Here is a 22,500-nt window from a genome sequence, read left to right on the forward strand (position 1 = left end):
AGATTTATACACTTCATATTTATATACAAACACACACCACAAACTTACACGCACACACACACACACACACACACACACACCACACCACATAGATATAGAGATATTATATTACCGATAGAGAGAGAGATATAGAGATAGATATAGAGATAGAGAGAGAGATAGGTGTAGATAGCTGGACAGACATATAGAAAGACAGATAAGAGAGATAGATGATAGAGAATGAGAGATAGATATTAGTATATGATATGATATATAGAGAGATAGAGATATCGGGGGGATAGAGATATAGATGATAAGCGAGAGAGAGATAGGTATATGATATAGAGGGATAGGATATGTCCAGACGATAGTCAAAAGACAGGATATATGAGAATGAAGAGAGATATATAGAGATATATATAGATAGAGAGATAGAGATATATATAGAGAATATATATAATAGATATATATAGTGTGTGTGTGTGTGGTGTCATAAAACACTACATATGAATACAATAGAGAGATATATATAGATATAAGAGAAAAATGGTCTGTAGAGAGAGGGAGATAAAGAGGGAGACATGAGAGAGAGAGATGAGATAAAGAGAGAGAGAGAAGAGATAGAGAGAGAGGAGATACAGAGAGAGTAGAGATTCATAGAGATAGATATAGAGAGATAGTCGAATAGAGGTAGATGAGAGAGAGTAGAGAGATAGAGGATATATATAGAGAGAGATAGAATAAGAAGAGAGGGGATAGAGATGTACATACAGATATAAAATAGAGATAGAATAGATAGGATGATATATAGAAGATGAGATATATATAGAGATATGTATTAGTATTATAATATTGTATTAGTGTGGGGTGTGTGGGTCGGCAATAAACACATACATATATATCCAGAGATATATATATATACATGGTTACGGAGATGAGGAGGGAGATAAAAGATAGACAGGTGAGTGAGGAGATAGATGAGAGAGATAGAGATAGATATAGAGAGATGAGATGATAGTTAGATAGATATATATATAATAATAGAGTATATATAAAGATATATATATAGAGAGATAAGAGATATATATATAATTGAATACATATATACATATGTATGCACACGCGAGGGATATATAATTGGGCACATAGATATATTAGAGGGATATATATATAGATAGAGAGATTATAGATGATAGAGAGAGAGAGAGAGGAAAGCATAGCAGATCTATCTAGTTAAGGAGCTGATCTGAGTCTAGCTAGCTAGCGAGCGAGCGATATATATAGATAGAGAAGATAGATAATAGAGATTAGAGAGAGAGAGGAGAGAGAGAAGAGAGACAGAGGAGAAGAGAGAGAGAGAGAGAGAAGAGAGAGAGAGAGAGAGAAAGAGAGAGAGGGAGAGACAGAGAGAGAGACATGATGGGAGAGGGAAGAGAGAACAGAGAGAGAGAAGCTCGAGATAGAGAGAGAGAGAGAGAAAGAGAGAGAGAGATACCAGACAGACAGAGATGCTTAGAGAGATATAGAATAGAGAGATATAGAGAATAGAAGTAATGGAGAGAGAGAGAGAGAGAGATATAGATGACAGAGGAGATAGATAGAGAGAGAAGAGAGAGAGAGATAGATAGGATAGATAGAGATGATGATTATATATATGCAAATATAGGTAGGGTATATATACACACATATATAGAGATATAGATATTATATATATATATAATATAGAGATATTAGATATATATCTATGAGATATGAATAATGATAGATAGAAATATATATATGATTGATAGATGATAGATATATATAGAAGGAGATATGATATAGAGGAGACGATACATAGAGCGATATATAGAGAAGCGATTAGATATATCTATATATATATATAGAGATATGAGAGATAGATATATATATATATGGACATATATATGGATATATATATAAATATATGATTATATAGATATATAAAAAATATATACATATAATATATATATATAGATTGTATATTATATAATATATAGAGAGATATAGTAAGATCTATATGATAAATATCTATATATACTACATATATAATATAGATTTTATAATATATGATATAATTATAAATATATATATATATGCTATATATCTATGCAATGATATATTATGCATAAGAAATGTTAATATATATATATATAGATAGAAATTATTACTAATGATGAATATAGATAATAGAGAGATATAGAGATACATATATAGATATAGATAGTATATAAGATATATATATATACATATATACATATAGGTCTGCACCATATATGTATATATATGTGCACATATATATAATATAATTTATATATATATATTATATATAGATATAGATATTAGATATATATATTATAGATTGAACTATATCTGAATCTATCTATCTATCTTATTTATCTATCTATCTATTAGCTCTTATCTATGATCTATATATATATAATATATTAATATTATATATTCTATATCTATATATATATAAAACATACGTATATATCATATATAGAATACTATATATATATATATTATAGATATATATATAATATATATATATATATATATATATATATATATCTAGATATATATTATATATATATAGATAAATTAATTATATATATTATGCAAATATATGGATTATATATACACAACATTATAGTATAGATATATATATATTAGATGATAGATGATATAGATATTATATATATAGATATATATATATATGATATATGATAGATGATATATGTAATATATAGTGTAGATATATATAAGATAGTATTATGATATATATATATATATATGATATTAAATGATAGATCGATAGAGATAATATATAGATAGACATATAGAATATATAGTTAGAATATAGAGTATAAGATAAATATATATATATATGAATATATCTATGATATAGAGATTATTATGCATAGAGAAATGGTTAATCTTATATATAATATATATATAGATAGATATATAGTATAATATATATATAGATAGATAATAGAGATATATATAGATATATAGATATATAATATAAATATATAGTTGATATATAGAAAAACATACACACACAACACACACACCACACATATAGATATATATATAATATAATAGATATGATATATATACTATATATCTAATATATAGATGAATAGATAGATATGTGTGTGCGTGGTTGTGGGTGTGGGGGTTTTTATATATATAAAACTATTATTTATTAGTATATAGTAGATAAGATATATAAAAATAATATATAGATGTAGATATATATTATATATATATAATAGATAGAATAGATATAGATAGATAGCTATATAGATATCTATAGTATATATTAATGATAATATATATATATATTTTAACTTACAAATTTTTTCAAAATATAATATATATATATATAATATTATCGATATCTATTAACATTATATATGCATAATATAATATATATAGATATTATTTTTTTAAATAATATTTTATTTTAATCATATATTTATTTTTATTTATATTTATAATTTATTTATAAAATAATTTTTATTATTATTTTATATATCTTTATATCGTTATTTTATAATTTATTAATTTTATATGTTTGTTTGTTTATTAAATTTTTTATTTTTGATTATATTTTTCTATTATATATTAGTAATTAAATTTTCGATATTATTTATTATTGTTAATATTATTTTATTTTTATTTTTATAAATAATTATTATATTATTATTTTTCTTTATCAATGTTTTTTCTGTTTATATTCATATATATATATATGTTATATTATAGAGAGATATTATAAATATATATATATATGTAGTATATATATATTATATATTATAGATATAATATTATATCATAATATATATAGATATAATATATAATATATATATAATACACATATATACATAAATATACACTATATTATTAATATACTATATAAGAGAATAATGACGATACGAAATAGATAGATAGATTATATATGTCTATATATAGTCTATATATAATATACTATCATTATATTCTATATATATACCTATTAATAGGGACTATACACACATATATAGATATATATAATAATACTAACATCATATATTAACAATCAATATATTCTATATATAATATATATATATATATATTATATATATATATATATATAATACTAATATATACTGTGGGTAGATATAAAGAATTATATTATGCCATATCATATATATAATACTATAATATATATATATATATATATATAGACTATACTATATATATAATATGCTAGATATAACATATCAATATCACACATATGACAACAACTATATATACTATATATATAATAATGATCACTAAATGTATTGACTTGTATATATAATAATAAGAGATACAAAACTATAACTATATATATATATATATATATAGATATATATATAATACTATATACTAATACTATATATATATATAGAGAGATATTCAATCAGATAGTTACATTAATATATGTAGAAAATATATATATTTATAACTATAGACACGTATAATACTATATAGATATCATAGATACAATATATAATAATAATATACTAACTATACACAATATACATATATAACTATCATATATAGAGAAGATAAGAGCGGAAACACACTCAATAAATCAGATATAATAATGAGTAATTATAATTATATAGATATAAGGATATATATATATAATAATATATATATATATATATATAAATATAGGATTTATATATATGTATTATAATACACACATATATATAAATAATATATAGATATTATATATATATATTATATATAATAATATATTATATATTATAATATATATATATAGTACGTAGGTAGTATTAGTTATTATTAATTATGAGTAATATATATTATATTGAGATTAATATATATATATATATAGATTTAGAGAGATAGATAGATAGATAGATAGAATAGATAGATAAGTCGATAGATAGATTAGATATAGATATAGATTCATATATAATATATATATAGTAGATATGAGAGATATATAGATATATAGAATAATATTATAAAGATATATAATGATAGCATGGGAACGAGATAGAATACATATATGTGAGCATTAAAGGATATGTATATTTGTATATATTAGATATATAGATATATATATATATATTATATGGAATATATATATAGATTAATATATATAATATATATATATATAATATATATATTCTATTAATATAGATGTATATGTATAGATATGATATATATATATTAGATATATATATAAGAGATATATAGATATATATATATATATATATATTAACAGGTAGTATATGCTTAAATATGATATATATCATAGATCTTAGTATCTGAAAATAGATATTTAAGATATGATAATTAAATATAATTTAAATCTATTATTATATATGTAGGTAATAGATATATAGATTAATATATAGATATATGATATATATAATATATATATATCCATATATGATATATATATATACGAGAACATATATATAGTAATTAATATTATATATATATTATATATATATTTATATATATAGTAATTATATATAGAAGATAAAGTTGAGTAGAATATACATAGTAATATATTATATTATCGTATGTAAGAAATAATTTTTAGATATAGAGTAATTAGATGAAATTATATATATAATAAGATTTTGATACTATTCATAGACATAAGATATGAGTAAATGTATCAATATATCTATACTTAATATTAATAGATAGTGCTAGCAATATAGATATATATATATATATTACATTAATATATATTAATAATATAATGTATAAATTAAGATATAATTAATGTATTAATATATATAATTTATAGATATATCAATACTATTAATATATAGTAATATATTATAGTAATTAATATTATTACATCATATATATACTATGTAATATATAAATTCTAATCGATATTAAATTATATGTACTGACTTTATAATATATATATATAATAATAGAGTATTATATAATATATAATATGTTATATATATATATATGTGTGTTATCAGATGAGATAGAGATTGAGTATTTGCATTATATATATATACTATATATATAATATATATTATGGGTAATATATAATGTATATATTATATATATATATATATAGTATTATATATATATATATAGGATGGATATATATATGTATATATTCTATATATGATATGGAATATATATATGTATAAATATATATAGTCGAGAACTATATATTTATATATAGTAGCTAATATATATATATATATAGATATGCTTATATATAGGATATATACGGTAAAAGAATATACTATAGATATATAATAATATATTATATATATATATCTATATATATATAGATAAATTAAGTATAAATTGTTGAATAATATACATATATGATAAATAATAATATTAGTAATATATACTATATATAAATATTATTATTATATCTATATATGTATTGAGTTACGTATTGGGTGATTATATAAGTTATATACTATATATATTATAGTATATATATATATATATATATAATATATATATATATAGATAGATAGATAGATAGATAGATAGATAGATAAATAAGATAGATAGATATTAGATAAGATTTCATATATATATATATATATATATCTATATATGTTATCATATTATAATATAATCTATATATAATATATCATTGTGCAGCATATTGACTATCCCGTATCTGGTGCACTACAGTTATCTATGTATACTGATGTTATATATATAGACTATTAGGATATCTATATATATTATATATATAATATAGATTTCATATATATATATATCTAATTATATAACAATATATAAATATATATATATATATTATATTTATATATTTTTTATATATATATTATACATATGTATATTATATGTATATGATCATATTAGAGTGATATATTAATACATGTGATATTATATATATAAGTAAATATATATGTATGTTGTTGTGTTTATTGACACACACACACACTCACTAATACATATTATATATCATTATATAATATAGAGTTATATATATATATATATATAATTAAGTTATATATATATTATATAGTTGTATAGTTAGATTTATCTCTTGTAGGTATCTCTAGATTACATATATATATTATATACATATATATATATATATATCTATATATGTAGATATATATATTATAAAACCATATAATAATATATCTAATATATATATATATATATAATATATATATATATGTATCTATATAAGATATATATATATATAAGAGGTATATATATTATATTATTATAGAGGCTTATGTTTATTTTATATACATAGTATAAATAACTGTAATATTATATATTTATATATATATATATGGTATATATAAGTATGGTTTATTGATCACACAACACACACACACTAAATCCATTATATTATATAATATATTAAAGTATATATATATTATATATATGGTATAATATATATATCTATATATATATATAATATGATGTATATATGTATGTTAATGTATATGTATGTATATATATGTATTACAGTGTATATATATGAGAATATATATATATAATATATGATGTGTTTAGTCTTATTATATACACCTGTATATATATATAATATATATATATAAATATAATCTTATCTATACTATATATATAATATATATAGCTATCTACAGTAGTTATATTGATGGTTGGATGTGGATTATATATACATATTATAATATATATATATATATCTATATATATTATATGTAAATAATATCTTATATATATATTATACTAGATATGTGTGTAGTCTTGGTGTCGTTTTTGTGTGTGTTTTCTTGTGTGTGTTTGGTGTGTGTGTGTCGTGTGAAGTTTGTGGTGCTGTGTTGTGTATTATATAACTGTGAGTTGTCAGGTAAATCTAGTATGCTATAGTTGTAGTAGTTCTATGTATTATTATATATGTAGTATATATATCATTATAATATATAATATTATATATACTATATATATATATATATATCTAAGAGTATATATATAGTAGTATATATATATTACATTATACATACATACTCTATATATATATATATATATGTGTGTATATAGTAGATAGTCTAGGTCTAATATATTATTATATATTAGGATAATATATATATATAGTATATATATAGTTCTATATATAGTATAGGAAAATATAGGTATTAATTAATATAGTATGTAATTATAGTTATATCATGTAAAAATATATAATTAGTGATATGATATACTATATATATATATATAATACTCTAATGATTGATGACATATACAACAAACAACACACACACACACACACACAAACACACCAACGACGTAGACAACACACACACACACACACAACACATACCACACACACACATAATATATTCTAATATATGATTATATATATATATATATATATATTATCTATATATAATTTATATAGATATTGAGCTATATATTATATGTATTATCATGATAATATGATCATAGTTAATAATATAGAATAATATATATTATGAGTTATGTATAGATATGAGTGATTAATGTCGTATGTATATATAATATATGCTATTATTAGTTCTAATATATATCGTATATAGTATAATGATAATAATTATATATTTAATTAGTTAAATATATATGTATTATATATATATAATATATACATCCTAATATATATACATATATATATATATATATATATATATATATATATTTTAGTGTCGTGTAATATATATTTATTTATTTATTTATTGTATAAGTTTTGTGGTTTTTGTATCTATGGTTGTGTGTCTTTAGATTTTCTACTTTGTTTTATCTCTTTTATTATGATATTGCTTGCATTTTGTTTTTGTCAGGGATGCAGTGGAGGTTAGGTTAATTGCAATCTCCCGCATATATGCAGCACCAGTATTATTAACCCACAAGGTTTCTATCTCGAAACAGAAGCTTCGATTAGCAAAGTGTTGTTAACTTGAAAACAACCTTATTACCTGTGTTTTCCATGTAATCATGCTTGTATAGTATTTTTCTTTTTTTTTCTTTTTTTCTTTGTTTGTTCTACGATTTTGAACCTCTTGTAAAAATGTAACAAAACAGATCTCTTGTTTTGACTGAAAAACGACTGGCTAACATTCCTTTTTTTCCTTCTATTTACAGGTGAGTGCGCGCGCCAGGTGTAGCTGTCTAAGAGGTAGTGTGTGTCGTGCACTCGTGGCAGGCGGTGAGTGTGTTCTGGTATACTGAGTGGGTGCTTTCTGTCGCCTTCGCGTGCGTTGCATTGTCTCGGTGTGGATGCGGGTTATGTGGAGTGTGGGTTTTGTTGTCCGTATGAGTTTTTGCGGTCGGCGGTCGTGGTGGGTTGTTTAGGGTAAAGGGAAGTGAAGGTCGGGTAAGGTAAGGGGGGTGCGGAAGGGAAATTGGTGGGGGTTGGGGGGGGGGGGGCGGGAGGAGCGAAGGGAAGGGTGTTTTTCCTTCTTGTTCTTGTTCTTCGTCTTTTCTTTTTGGGCGGATGCTGATAGAACCGGTTTATGCTGCGGACAGAGCGGTTCGGCAGCTGGGGCAACAGGGTAATAAACGATGTCAACCTCCCTCTCCCCCTCCTCAGACGCCCCCTCCCCCCTCTGACACTGCGCCCCCAGCCCACCCACCACCATCTTCTGCCCTCACTTCTCTTTCCTCACTCCTAGTGCCTTTCCTCTTCCCTCACTTCTTTTTCCTCACTTCTTTACTCGCTTCTCTTTCGTCACTTCTCTTTCCTCACTCCTAATGCCTTTCCTCTTCCCTCACTTCTTTCCTCACTTCTTTTTCCTCACTTCTCTTTCCTCGCTCCTCCTCACTTCTCTTTCCTCGCTCCTCTTTTCTCACTTCTCTTTCCCTCCCTGTTACCACGTTAACCGCTTTCCTTGGTGCACCTGCTGAACGGCCTTACCCACGGACGCCTATTCCGTCCCTCCTCCTCAGAGCCATGGCACCAGCGCCTTCCGTCACCGTCTCGCCCTTGCATCGACACTCGTGCCTTCATTAACCTTCACCTCCTCCCTTCCCTCCCCTTCCCCTCCCCTCCCCCTCCTCCCTTCACCTCCCCTCCCCCTCCTCCCTTCACCTCCCCTCCCCTTGCCTCATTCATCCCCACTCCGCCTTCGCTTCATTGGCTTGACCTACGCCCCTGCCTCTACCACCACCTCTGGTCTTCCCCTTGACTCTCCCCTCCCCCCTCCCTCACTCCTCCCTCACTCCCCCCTCTGCTTTCATCTCCATTTCCGACGTCATTTATTTCCCACACCGTTGTCCTAGCCACCTGTTGTCACGATGTTCCTCGGGCCTTTGCTGATGCGCCGTTGGATTTTAAGGGGGAGGGAGGCCTTCTGAGATGGGTCGGTTGTTGCTGTGAATCGGTTGTTGCCATGTGTGGGTTGTTGCCATGTGTGGATTGTTGCCATGTGTCGGTTGTTGTTATGCGCGTCGGTTGTGTGGGTTGTTGTCATGAGTCGGTTGTTTTCATGCGTCGGTTGTTGTCATGTGTCGGCTGTTGCCATGCGTTGATTGTTGCCATGTGTCTTATGTTGTTCCTATGCGTCGGTTGTTGCCATGAGTCAGAAAAAAAAAATATATGTAACAAAAAATGTATGAAACGGTCTGTAAGGTCATGAAATGTTACGATATTGAAATTATATTATAAAAAGAAAAAGTTCAGGCAGTATTTATAGATGTTTTCCAATGGTCGTTCCCGGGTTAGATGTCATTCCACGGCACAGCGCTTCAGAATGAGGTCGGAGGTCAATTTTTGCCGCGAGGTCGCCTTATCTGGCACAGGTGATGGAGGGGAAGACGTTCGCTGTTTTGGCTGTCACCATCCATCTTGGGCTGTTGAAAGTAGGTCACGGAGGTCGCCCAGTATGGTCACAACATGCAGTAGGGCGTCCAACATAGTTACCGCATATTAATGGTCGTCCAACATAGTTACAGGATATTATTCGTCGTCCAACATAGTTACAGCATATTATTGGTCGTCCAACATAGTCACAGCATATTGTAGGGCATCCAACATAGTCACAGCATACGGTAAGTCTTCCGACATACTCACAACATATTGTAGGTCATACATTGTCACGTCATACTGTGGGTCGTCCAATATAGTCACAGCATACGGTGGGTCGTCCAACATACTAAACGACCTTTTATTGTAGGTACTAGCCCAAAATTATTGCCCAACGGCCAAAATACTTTGGTGGGTCCTTCCAACATAGGTCCCAAACGAAAGGAAAACGCCAAATTTATTGGGTGAAATTAATCAAAATTTGAATCGTCGACAATTTTCAGACAACACAAGGGGTTATCAAAAACTTTTTTCCTTTAAATTGGAAATTTGCAAATCAAAAAAAGGGGTCCCAGGGAAACGCCCAGAAAAGAATAAAAAATCCGTTTCGAATGTCGGTTCCAAAGACCCACTAAGGGGGATTTCGGTGTTGTTTTTATTTTTGTATGTTTCCGTTTCGGGCCCAACCTTTTCTTCTCCTTCAATATCCTTTCCCAAAATCCAAATTTCCATCCCCTCTTTTTTATTTATCTTATCTTTCTTTCTGCCTCTTACTCTCTTCTTCTTCTTCATTTTATTCCAATCTCATCTTCTACCCATCATTATCCTTCACCCCCTTCTCCGTATTTTTCTCCTCCCCTTTCCTTCCTTCTCTCCTCCTTTCCCCTCCCCTTCTCCTCTCCCTCCCCCCTCCCCGTTTCCTCTCCTCCTCCCCTCCTCCTCCTCCTCCTCCTCCTCCCCCTCCTCCTCCTCCTCCTCTTTATGATAATGATAACATCAGTTATGATGGCGGAGACGGTGGCTGTGACAAGTCCCAAGGTTTTAGATGTTTCCATTGTGACGTTTGTTATATCCATCAATTAGTTGTTATTAACGACCTTTTCGGGGAAGTAATGATACCTTAACGTATGTAATTAATGTATACCCGTGGACGCATATCCTCCGTAATGAAAACGATGCGTGGAGAATTGTTTCAGCATCTGCAATAAATAAGGACTGTAGCGTTCTGTTAGATTTGGATGCTGGTGTTTATAGCATCTTTATAGTGTCTGTAGATCGTGCTGTTCCTTAGGCGGGGAGAAAAGTGCGCGAGCAAGCCTACAGACAGGGGCGCAAGCAGAGAGACGGGGCAAGAAAAAAACGACAAACGGGTAGATGAACAGACAGATGTGATTGTAGGTTTGGCAGATGAGCGCAGGCAGATAAGTAGGTAGATAGATAGATTGTTACTTAGTTACGTAGGTAGAGAGGTAGGTAGGTAGGTAGGTAAATAGGTGGGTGGGTTGGTTGATAGGCAGGCAGGCAGTACGGATGGCAAACAGCCACGTAAGCAGGGGAATGTTAAGCAGGCTAGCAGATGCGTAGACAGGTTATCAGATCGACAGGCACGCAGGCAAGGGGACTGTTCCAGCAGGCAGGCAGGTGGGTAGATAAGTAGACAGGCACGCAAGCAGGAGCAATGGTAGGCGCACACACAGGAGGGATGTCAAGAAGGCAAGCAGGCACGCAGGCAGGAGGGCCACGGAGCCTGAGGGCATGCAGGCGACAGGCGCCCACGTGTGACGCGCGGCGCTTCCTTAAACGCTGAGGACGCGGCGCGGACGCCTTTGCGGTCGGGCCGGGGCAGCGGCGCGCACGGGGCTGGGTGAGCTCGGTTTCTCGTGCCGTTCTCTGTGGAGGTTTCTCGTGCCGTTCTCTGTGGAGGTTTCTCGTGCCGTTCTCTTTGAAGGTTTCTCGTGCCGTTCTCTGTGGAGGTTTCTCGTGCCGTTCTCTTTGGAGGTTTCTCGTGCCGTTCTCTTTGGAGGTTTCTCGTGCCGTTCTCTGTGGAGGTTTCTCGTGCCGTTCTCTGTGGAGGTTTTTCTCGTGCCGTTCTCTGGAGGTTTCTCGTGCCGTTCTCTGTGGAGGTTTCTCGTGCCGTTCTCTGTGGAGGTTTCTCGTGCCGTTCTCTGGAGGTTTTCTCGCGCCGTTCTCTTGGAGATTTCTCGTGCCGTCTCTGTGGAGGTTTCTCGTGCCGTTCTCTGGAGGTTTCTCGTGCCGTTCTCTGTGGAGGTTTCTCGTGCCGTTCTCTGGAGGTTTCTCGCGCCGTTCTCTTTGGAGGTTTCTCGTGCCGTTCTCTTGGAGGTTTCTCGTGCCGTTCTCTGTGGAGGTTTCTCGTGCCGTTCTCTTTGGAGGTTTCTCGTGCCGTTCTCTTTGGAGGTTTCTCGTGCCGTTCTCTTTGGAGGTTTCTCGTGCCGTTCTCTGTGGAGGTTTCTCGTGCCGTTCTCTTTGGAGGTTTCTCGTGCCGTTCTCTGTGGAGGTTTCTCGTGCCGTTCTCTTTGGAGGTTTCTCGTGCCGTTCTCTTTGGAGGTTTCTCGTGCCGTTCTCTGTGGAGGTTTCTCGTGCCGTTCTCTTTGGAGGTTTCTCGTGCCGTTCTCTGTGGAGGTTTCTCGTGCCGTTCTCTTTGGAGGTTTCTCGTGCCGTTCTCTGTGGAGGTTTCTCGTGCCCTTTTCTCTTGTCGTCCTGTTTTCTTATTTCGTTTGGGTTGTTTTCTCCTGTTTTCTCATGGCGTTTTCTTAAATTTCTCATGTCCTTTTCTCTTGTTTTTTTTTCATATTTTCTTTTTTCTCTTATTTTCTCATGTCGTTTTTTCTTGTTTCCTCATATTATTTTTTTTCTCATGTCGTTTTCTCTTTTCTCATGTTTTCTGTTGTTTTCTCATATTTTCTTTTTTCTCATTTCGTTTTCTCTTTTCTCATTTGTTTTTCTTATGTTCTTTTTTTTCTCTTGAGGTCTCTACTGATCCGGGTCGCTTCGGTTTCCCGGGTTTTGTGGTGTCTTTTTCATTGACTTTTTTTAGGGGGGGGGAGGGGAAACGATGCGCTATATATGTCAAATGTCATGAATCTTGCGTACACAGTGCTTGTGTGTGTGTGTGTGTGTGTGTGTGTGTGTGTGTGTGTGAGTGTGTGTGTGTGTGTGTGTGTGTGTGTGTGAGTGAGTGTTTGAGAGGTCGGACATGATGGGTATTGCGGAAACAAGGCGTCCTTCACAGTAATGAGTCAGTCGGAGGAGTTTGTCAACGGCGAAGCAATTCATAATGGCGTCCGAATGCAGTTTCTCCCAAGGATTTGATTCGTGCTTTTAAATGAGGGAGGAAGAGAGAGGGGGAGGGGTGGGAGAGAGGGAGGAAGAGGAAGAGAGACAGGGACAGGCAAGCAGGCAGGCAGGCAGGCAGGTGGCAGACAGGCAGGCCGATTGTGACAGTGACATACAGACACAAATACAAACATAGATACAGAGAGAGAGAGACAGAGACAGAGACAGAGAGAGACAGAGACAGAGTTCGAGCCAGCGAAAGAGGGAGACAAACGTGACAGACCCAGAGGACAATCCGCCTGCCGTGTCCCTCTCGCCTGCCCTCCCGCCAGTCCCTCTTGGTCCCTCTTGGTCTCTCTTTATAAGGAGTTCCCACAAACACGACAAATATGGCGGGCAGGGCCATTATACTTTAGAGGGGAACGCTTATTTTGAATTTGTGTTGTGTGTGTGTGTTTTTGTTTGTTTGTTTGGTTGGTTGGTTGGTTGGTTGGTTTGTTGGTTGGTATAAGTTTGTCTGTTTGTAAGTGCTCATATGTATGTATGTATCTATGTACGTATTTATGCGTGTATGTAGATGTATGCGTAGTGTCTGGCTTGACATGTGGTTGGAGAGCCTCTAATACTTTGTGAGTTAGAGAGGCTTCAACCGTCAGCGGAACATCCCAGGTATAGTTGGTGGCGGCAGCTTGTCCGTATGTAGACCAAGTGTCTTTTTACATGTTCTCAATGTTTGTGTTGTGTTTAATCTCGGTTTGTCTGTTTGTATGTTTTTCGTGTTTTTTTTTACGCTTGTTTGTATGTGTAATGGTCCCAGGCCTGTTGTTTTCCTTCGTTTGTTGTTTGTCGGTATTTGTCTATCTTTATTATGTGTTATTTCACTTATTGCCTTCTATATTTCAATGATAAATGTTGCCTGCTTTATATCTGAAACGCATGGTAGTTGAATTTTGACCATTCATTATTGGTAGTAGTTTTTTTTTTCAAGTCGTGTTGGTGAAACGTCGCTGGCGCAGGAGTTTTTTCTTCGTTTAAACTTTTTTTTTTTTTTTTTTTTTTTTTTTTTAGGACTGGTGAATTTCCTGCAACTGTTGCTAATGGCTGCCCGTTTTTGGTTGCAGTTTGCCGCGTTCTTTTCTGTTTACAGAGTCTTGTCTCGTGTCTGTCTCTCGGTCTTAATGCCACTATGTCTGTCTGTTCGTCTGTCTGTCTTTTTTGCTTATCAATCTCTCTGTCTGTCCATTTCTGTCCACTTGCCTGTCACTCCGCCTGTCTGGCTGTCTGTCTTGTCTCTTGCCTGTCACTCCCTGTCTGGTTGTCTGTCTGTCTCTCTGCCTGTCACTCCGCCTGTCTAGTTGTCTGTCTCTCTTCCTGTCTATTTGTCTGTCTACCCCCCTGTCTCCCAGCCTGCCAGCGTGCCTCTCCGCCTATCTGTTTATCTCTGTCCATCTAAGTATCGGTAACGACCGTGTGTTCTCCGAGCGTCGATGCTGTCGATGTTGTATGTGTGTTGGGGGGGGGGGAGGTTGTGTGTGTGTTGGGGGGTGGGTGGTTGTGTGTGTGTTGTGGGGTTGGGTGTGTGTTGGGGGGGTTGTGTGTGTGTGTGAGAGAGTTCTGCATAATGAGCGGATATATACAGAAGGGTTTGGGATTGTTGTTTAGTTTTCCTCCCTGCCTGTATGTCCGTTTCTCTCTCTCTCTCTCTCTCTCTCTCTCTCTCTCTCTCTCTCTCTCTCTCCTCTCTCTCTCTCTCTCTCTCTCTCTCTCTCTCTCTCTCTCTCTCTCTCTCTCTCTCTCGTTACGTACTATTCTTGTGTTTTAGTCTTTAGTCCATCTTTAGTTGTTTGGAGGCGAGGGGGGGAGGGTCATTGAGGGAGAGTGGGTTGGATATTGGGGGAGGGAGGAGGGGGAAGGGGAGGGGGTGTCTTCCTCATAGCCTGTGACGTCATTGTGTGACCTTTTTTCGATATTATCTTGACCTTTATATATTGGCGGCGCAAAGACTTTCAAGGGGAGGAGGGGAAGGGTTGGTCTCTCAGCGGCGTGATTGTGTTTCGCTTGTTGTTAAGGTACTTAGTCAGGAAAATAAATATCCAGATGAAAATAAAGAAAAAAAATTGTATATATATATATCCGTGTAGAAGTGTAAGCACTCTGTCCTTTCTTCCAGCTTCTTGTAAGTCTCTCTATTTTCCCTCTGTTTTCTAGACCGTTTAATTCTCATTCTCTTTCCTCTTCCCACTTTCCGTCTTTTCTTCTTCGTCCTCTTCTTTTAAACTTTCTTTTTTTATCTTCCCCACCTCCTTCTCCTACTTCCCTCTTCCCTCTCCTCTTATTCCAGTCCTCCTCCTCCTCCTCCTCCTCCTCCTCCCTCCTCTCCTCCTCCTCCTCCTCCTCCTCTCTCCTCCTCTCCTTCTCTCCTCCTCCTCCTCCTCCTCCTCTCCTTCTCTCCTCCTCCTCCTCTCCTTCTCTCCTCTCCTCCTCCTCCTCTCCTCCTCCTCCTCCTCCTCCTCCTCCTCCTCCTCCTCCTCCTCCTCCTAAATGATCTATACTTGACAAAAGTCCACATCTCAATACAACTTCTAACGCCTCGTCCGCCACACGCCCCTCCCCTTTCATGGCTTCCGATATTTTTGCATATTTTGCAAGTATTGAAGTCAGGTCTAGGTGTCGCACTACATATGTTATGCCTGATCATTTGGTATTATTGTTTGCAGTAGTAATAGAAGTATCGGTGGTTTTAGCAGTGTTGGCGTTATAGCACCATTACCACTGACCGTTGTAATGATAATAGTATTTTAGTAGTAGTATGTGTGGTAGTAGCAGTTGTAATAGCAACGTCAATGAACTGTTGATATGTTGCTACCTGTAATGTTGGTATTAGTTGGAATGATGTGTGTAATTTTCGTAATGGTACTGGTAAGCTTGTTAGTAGCAGTTGCATTGATGTTAGTATTGTTGTCTTAGTACTAGTGCGTTAAAACTTTGTCATGATGTTGATGTCTGTTTCTCTGTTTCCGTTACTAGCAGAACTAGTAATAGTAACACCATTTTCTCCTACTTTGTTTTATCCTCTGGAATGAAGGTTTTAATATGTGCGATTTCGGGAACTAAAATGATCGGAAAATTAGCTGGAATACGAGAGAAAACGAGACCTGCCTGTGGAAGAGAGAAAGTGAGTGAGTGAGTGAGTGAGTGAATGAGTAAGTGAGTGAGTAAGAGGCAAATAAAAAAAAATACAGATGTATGTATGTATGTATGTATTGTATGTATGTATGTATATATGTATGCATGTGTGTGTGTGTGTGTGTGTGTGTGTGTGTGTGTGTGTGTGTGTGTGTGTGTGTGTGTGTGTGTGTGTGTGTGTGCGTGCGTGCGCGGCGCGCGCGCGTGCATATTCATATACATATACATATATAATATATATATATATATATATATATATATATATATATACATATATATATATTAAAAAACACACACACACATATGTATGTATACCCATACATACACACATACGCATAGGGCCGCTTCGAATGCCCCGCCGTTGTCCTTGACCAAGTCCCTTTTTCAACAGGTGAGGGTGTGAGCTGCAGCGAGCGGCCTGATGACGTGTCTCCCCAGGGTAACGTATATTAGCAATCTTATCTGCATTTAAGGCCGGCTTGTCCCGCTTGGAAATCTATTGGGAGATGTGAGCTCGGAAGTTGGACTACGTGTGCACATCCATATATATGTTTCAGTTTGTACACGGCTTGTACGTGTTCTCCTCACCCGTACTTATGCATATGTGAATTTATAGGTATTCGTATGTGCATATATGGCATGCATCTACGCCTACACAACAGTACAGTTACCTGAAAGCTCAACAGCGCCGCAATGTATTGGGCAGGCACCCCTTTCCACCCTCCTCCGCCTCTCCTTTCATGAATATGCTAAGTTAGATCTTATTATCATTTTACCTTTGAAGGGATAGCTTGATTGGAGGATACACCTCATGGGGAGACTACAATAGCTAGGTAGCATTCACGGTAACGCGGTCGTAATTCCAATTGTCAGACTTAAGAGAATCTGGAGACAAGATGACCATGTTTGTGTTTTAACCATCCCTTCGCTTGTGTGTTTTCGCCAAAGTCATTTTTGGAGGGTATATCTTTAAAACATTCTTTGTTTCTAGTCAGGCTTTATGGAAATGGATAGCTATTTTGTCACGTGTTTCGTCACGGGATCCAACGAGAATCTCGATCCGTTTGAGGCGCTTTGTTATTTTAGTTTAGTGTCTGCTGTACGCAGAGCGAGAGAGAATGGACACGGAAACTCAAACTACAGAAAACGCGCTTGTAAAGGATAGTCAGGGGTAACTTCGATGTTTCCTTAACGGCCCTTCTATTCTGGTTTTACCTCTCGTTTTGAAAGTAGCAACAAAAGATAGATTGTGAGTAGAAATGTCGAAGATCGTGGAATTAAATGTAAAGAAATTCGAACGTACCCACGGCATCGATATAAGACCATTACACGAAATGGGAAGCCATATGCAACAGGCCTTGAGGGTTATTTTTAGTCCGGGTTGTGGAAGTGATATCCCCTCATGAGCCGATTCATACCGGGCCGTTTCAATAAGGGTTATCGGTATACAACAGGTGGCCGTGCGTTCTTAGGGGGCTCATTCCCAGTGCCGTTTGGAGAAGCGGATTGTATTATTTTTAAGTGGTCACGCCAAAATAACTTCGAAAAGTCTTATATAAACTTGTAGGTCGGCAAAGTTTCGTCGTAGATGAGGTGCTCCTTCATCGCAGCGTCCGAGCGGTTCTTGAGACGTGAATCTTGTTTTGTCGTTTGGCTTATTGGCTTTTTTATTTATTATGGGAGACCTTCGGGTGATGTGGAATTTATTGGTTTGAATCGAGCGGGCGGGCGAGATCAGCTGTTTGACCACTTTCTCTCTCTCTCTCTCTCTCTCTCTCTCTCTCTCCCTCTCTCTCTCTCTCTCTCTCTCTCTCTCCCTCCTCTCTCTCTCTCTCTCTCTCTCTCTCTAGCTCTCTCTCTCTCTCTCTGCTCTCTCTCCCTCTCTCTCTCTCTCTCTCTCTATCTCTCTCTCTCTTTTCTTTTTTTCGCTCCATCTCCATTTGTATCTCTCTCCCTCTCCCTATCCCTATCCCTATTTCTTCTTCCCTTCCTCCCTCTACCTTCTGCTTCCTTCTCTACACTCCCAAAATATCCCCTCCATCCCTCTCTCTTCCTCCCATCCCCCTCCCCCTTCTCTCTTCCGCGCTTCCCTGTCCCCTCTCTCTCTTTTCTCTCTCTCTTCTCCTTCTCTTTCTCTCTTCTCTCTCTCTTCCCTTTCTTTCCCTCTTCCCTTTCCTCTTTCCTTTCCCTCTTCTTCTATTCTCTCTCTTCTCTCTTCTCTTCTATCTCTCCTCTCTCTCTCTCTCTCTCTCTCTCTCTCTCTCTCTCTCTCTCTCTCTCTCTCGCTCCCCTTTTCACTTCTCACCTTGTTTTTCTCTGTCTTTTTTCCTTTCTTTATCTCCTTTCATTCTCTCTTTCTGTGTGCCTTAAAACAGATAAACAGCGTCAAGTCTAAGATGACCTGTAATGACCTGCTGCAGTGACCTCTCTGCAGACACTGCATGGCGTCGGGTGAGCGTGGGATGTGGATGGGGGGGGAGGGGGAGGGGGCAAAGTCATGAAGAGCCGATTGGGGTAACGTGGTAGCTTGGTAGCCTGGTAGTTTAAGAATTTGGTAGCTTGGTAGATTTGTAACAAGGTAGTTTGGCAGTATGGTAGCTGACAAGGGTTCGGCGAATGCCTGGTTTCCCTTGGCATCGTGCTTCAGTTATCGTATTGTGGGAGGCCAGGGGCGGAATTAGGGTATGGTGGCATGGTGGCATGGTAGCTGTGAGAGGGTTATGGTCGTCCAGGTGGTAAGCGTAAGGGGTCGTGTGGCGTCGTCCTCGGGTCGTGGGATGCTGGCGTGCGCAGCGGTGGGCGGTGGTGGTCGTCCTTGTAGACCCTGTGTGGTCGTGAGATAAAGGGAGGTGGTAGGAGTCTGGTCGCGCGGTGGGGGGGGGTAGATTAAGGGGGGAGGGGGTCGTGAAGCACGGTGGTATTTTGCGTGGATTGTGTGTGTGTGTGTGTGTGTGTGTGTGTGTGTGTGTGTGTGTGTGTGTGTGTGTGTGTGTGGGTGTGTGTGTGTGTGCGTGGTAGGGTGGCGGTGTGGTAGTATGGTGGTGTGGTAGCGGGATGGGTGTCGACGTGTATTGATCGCAGGGTGGTGGGGGCGGGAAGGAGGGGGGTGGGGGTGGGCGGGGAGCGAGCTGGAGGCTGGTGGGGGAGAGGAGAGAGGGAGAGAAGAGGAAGCAGGGAAGAAGAAGAAGGAAAGGAGGGAGGGGCAAGAGAGGGCAAAGGAGACATAAGATAAAATGGGTGAAGAGGGAAGAGAGTTATGTAAGTGGGAGAAGGAAGAGAGAAGACAGAGAGAAAGAGGAAAGGACAAACAGGAGAGAAAGGAGACAAGGACAAACGAGGGAAACAGAGAGGATAAACGAGAAAGAAAGGAGAGAGGATAAGGCAAACGAGAGTGGAAGAGGTGTGAGCAAATGAAAAGGAAAGAGATGCCAAATGTAAGAGAAAGAGAATGGGGCGAATGAGAGAGAGAGGGGGGGGGAGATAGAAGAGGTGCGGAGAGAAAGAGACAGACAGAGAGGGGGGAATGAGAGAGAAGAGAGAAGAGAGAGAGAGAGAGAGACGAGAGAGAGAGGAGCGAGAGGAGAACGGAGGATAGAGAGGATAGCAGAGAGAGAGAGCGGTTAGAGACGAGAGAGAGAAAGAGGGGTAGAGAGAGATAGAGAGAGGAAGGGTAGAGAGAGAGAGAGAGAGAGAAGAGGGTAGAAAGAGAGAGAGAGAGGAGGGTAGAGAAAGAGAGAGAGAGGTTAGAGATGAGAGAGAGAGAGAGAGAGAGGGGAGAGGGGAGCGGGGAGAGGGAGAGGGAGAGGGAGAGGGAGGGGAGAGGGACGAGGCAGAGGGAGAGGAGAGGGAGAGTAGGAGAGAGGGAGAGAGAGAGAGAGAGGAGAGAAGGAGAGCGAGAGAAGAGAGAGAGAGAGATGATTGAGGAGGAGAGAGAGAGAGGGTCGGGGTTAGAGGAAAGATAAGAGAGAGAGAGAGAAAGAGAGAGAGGAGGAGAGACGCAGATGAGGAGAGAGAGAGAGAGAGAGGAGGAGGAGAGAGAGAGATTAGAGAGTAGAGGAGAGAGAGAGGGTTGGGGGGGAGATAGAGAGAGGTGGGTATAGAGAAAGAGAAAGACAGAGAGGGGGGGAAGAGAGAGAGAGAGAGGAGGGTTAGAGAGAGAGAGAAGAGGGGTAGAGAGAGAGAGAGAGAGAAGAGGGGTAGAGAGAGAGAGAGAGAGAAGAGGGTTAGAGCGAGTGAGCGCAGAGAAAGGAGGAGAGAGACGAGGAGAGAGAGGAGAGAGAGAGAGGAGCGGAGAGAGAGATGAGATGAGAGAGAGCGAGTAGAGAGAAGAGGGGTACAGAGAGAGAGAGAGAGAGGAAGGGTTAGAGAGAGAGAGAGAGAGGAGGGTTAGAGAGAGAGAGAAGAGAGGAGGGTTAGGGAGAGAGGACGAGAGAGAGAGGAAGAGAGATGAGGGAGAGAGAGAAGAGAGGCGAGAGAGAGGAGAGAGAGAGAGAGAGAGAGACGATGACGAGAGAGGAGGAGATGTCGACGAGAGAAGAGAGAGAGAGAGAGACGAGAAAGAAGATGGAGAGATGAGAGACGAAGCGACGAGAGAGCAGCTAGACTGAGAGAGCGAGAGAGAAGGGGGTAGTTTTTAGAGGTTATTGGAGAGAGGAGAGAGAGAGGGGAAGGGTATTTTATAGAGATGAGAGGAGAGAGAGAGAGGAAGGTTAGAGATGAGAGAGTGAGAGGAGGAGGAGGGTAGAGGAGAGAGAGAGAGAGAGAGAAAGAGAGAGAGAGAGAGAGAGAGACTGAGATGACGATGAGAGAGAGGGATGAGAGAGCGGCGGAGAGAGAGAGAGGAGAGAGAGAGTAGAGCGGGTGGGGGTTAGAGAGAGTAGAAGAGGGTGGGGGTTAGAGCGAGGTAGAGAGGGTGGGGGTAGAGAGAGGTAGAGAGGGTGGGGGTGAGAGAGGTTTAGAGAGGGTGGGGTAGAGAGAGAGAGAGAGAGAAGAGAGAGAAGAGAGAGGACGGAGAGAGAGAGAGAGAGAGAGAGAGAGGAGAGGAGAGAGAGAGAGAGAGGAGGGTTAGAGAGAGAGAGAGGAGGAGGGTTAGAGAGAGAGGGAGAGGGAGAGGGAGAGGGGAGAGAGAAGAGAGAGAGAGGAGGGTTAGAGAGAGAGAGAGAGAGAGAGAGAGAGAGAGGAGAAGAGAGAGAGAGAGAGCGATGATCGAG

General features: G+C 36.6%; 1 protein-coding gene across 1 annotated transcript in view; it reads left to right on the top strand.

Moving 5' to 3' along the window:
- LOC119580185 (triple functional domain protein-like) overlaps positions 1-22,500 on the top strand; it is a gene marked incomplete in the record, with an annotated part of 172,916 nt that overhangs the window by 83,215 nt on the left and 67,201 nt on the right. Inside the window, 1 exon segment of the mRNA XM_037928184.1 lies at positions 17,682-17,729. Coding sequence (XP_037784112.1) covers positions 17,682-17,729 — 48 coding nt within the window.

Source organism: Penaeus monodon, chromosome 2 (genome assembly GCF_015228065.2).
Source record: "Penaeus monodon isolate SGIC_2016 chromosome 2, NSTDA_Pmon_1, whole genome shotgun sequence".
In the NCBI taxonomy this organism is placed as follows: domain Eukaryota; kingdom Metazoa; phylum Arthropoda; class Malacostraca; order Decapoda; family Penaeidae; genus Penaeus; species Penaeus monodon.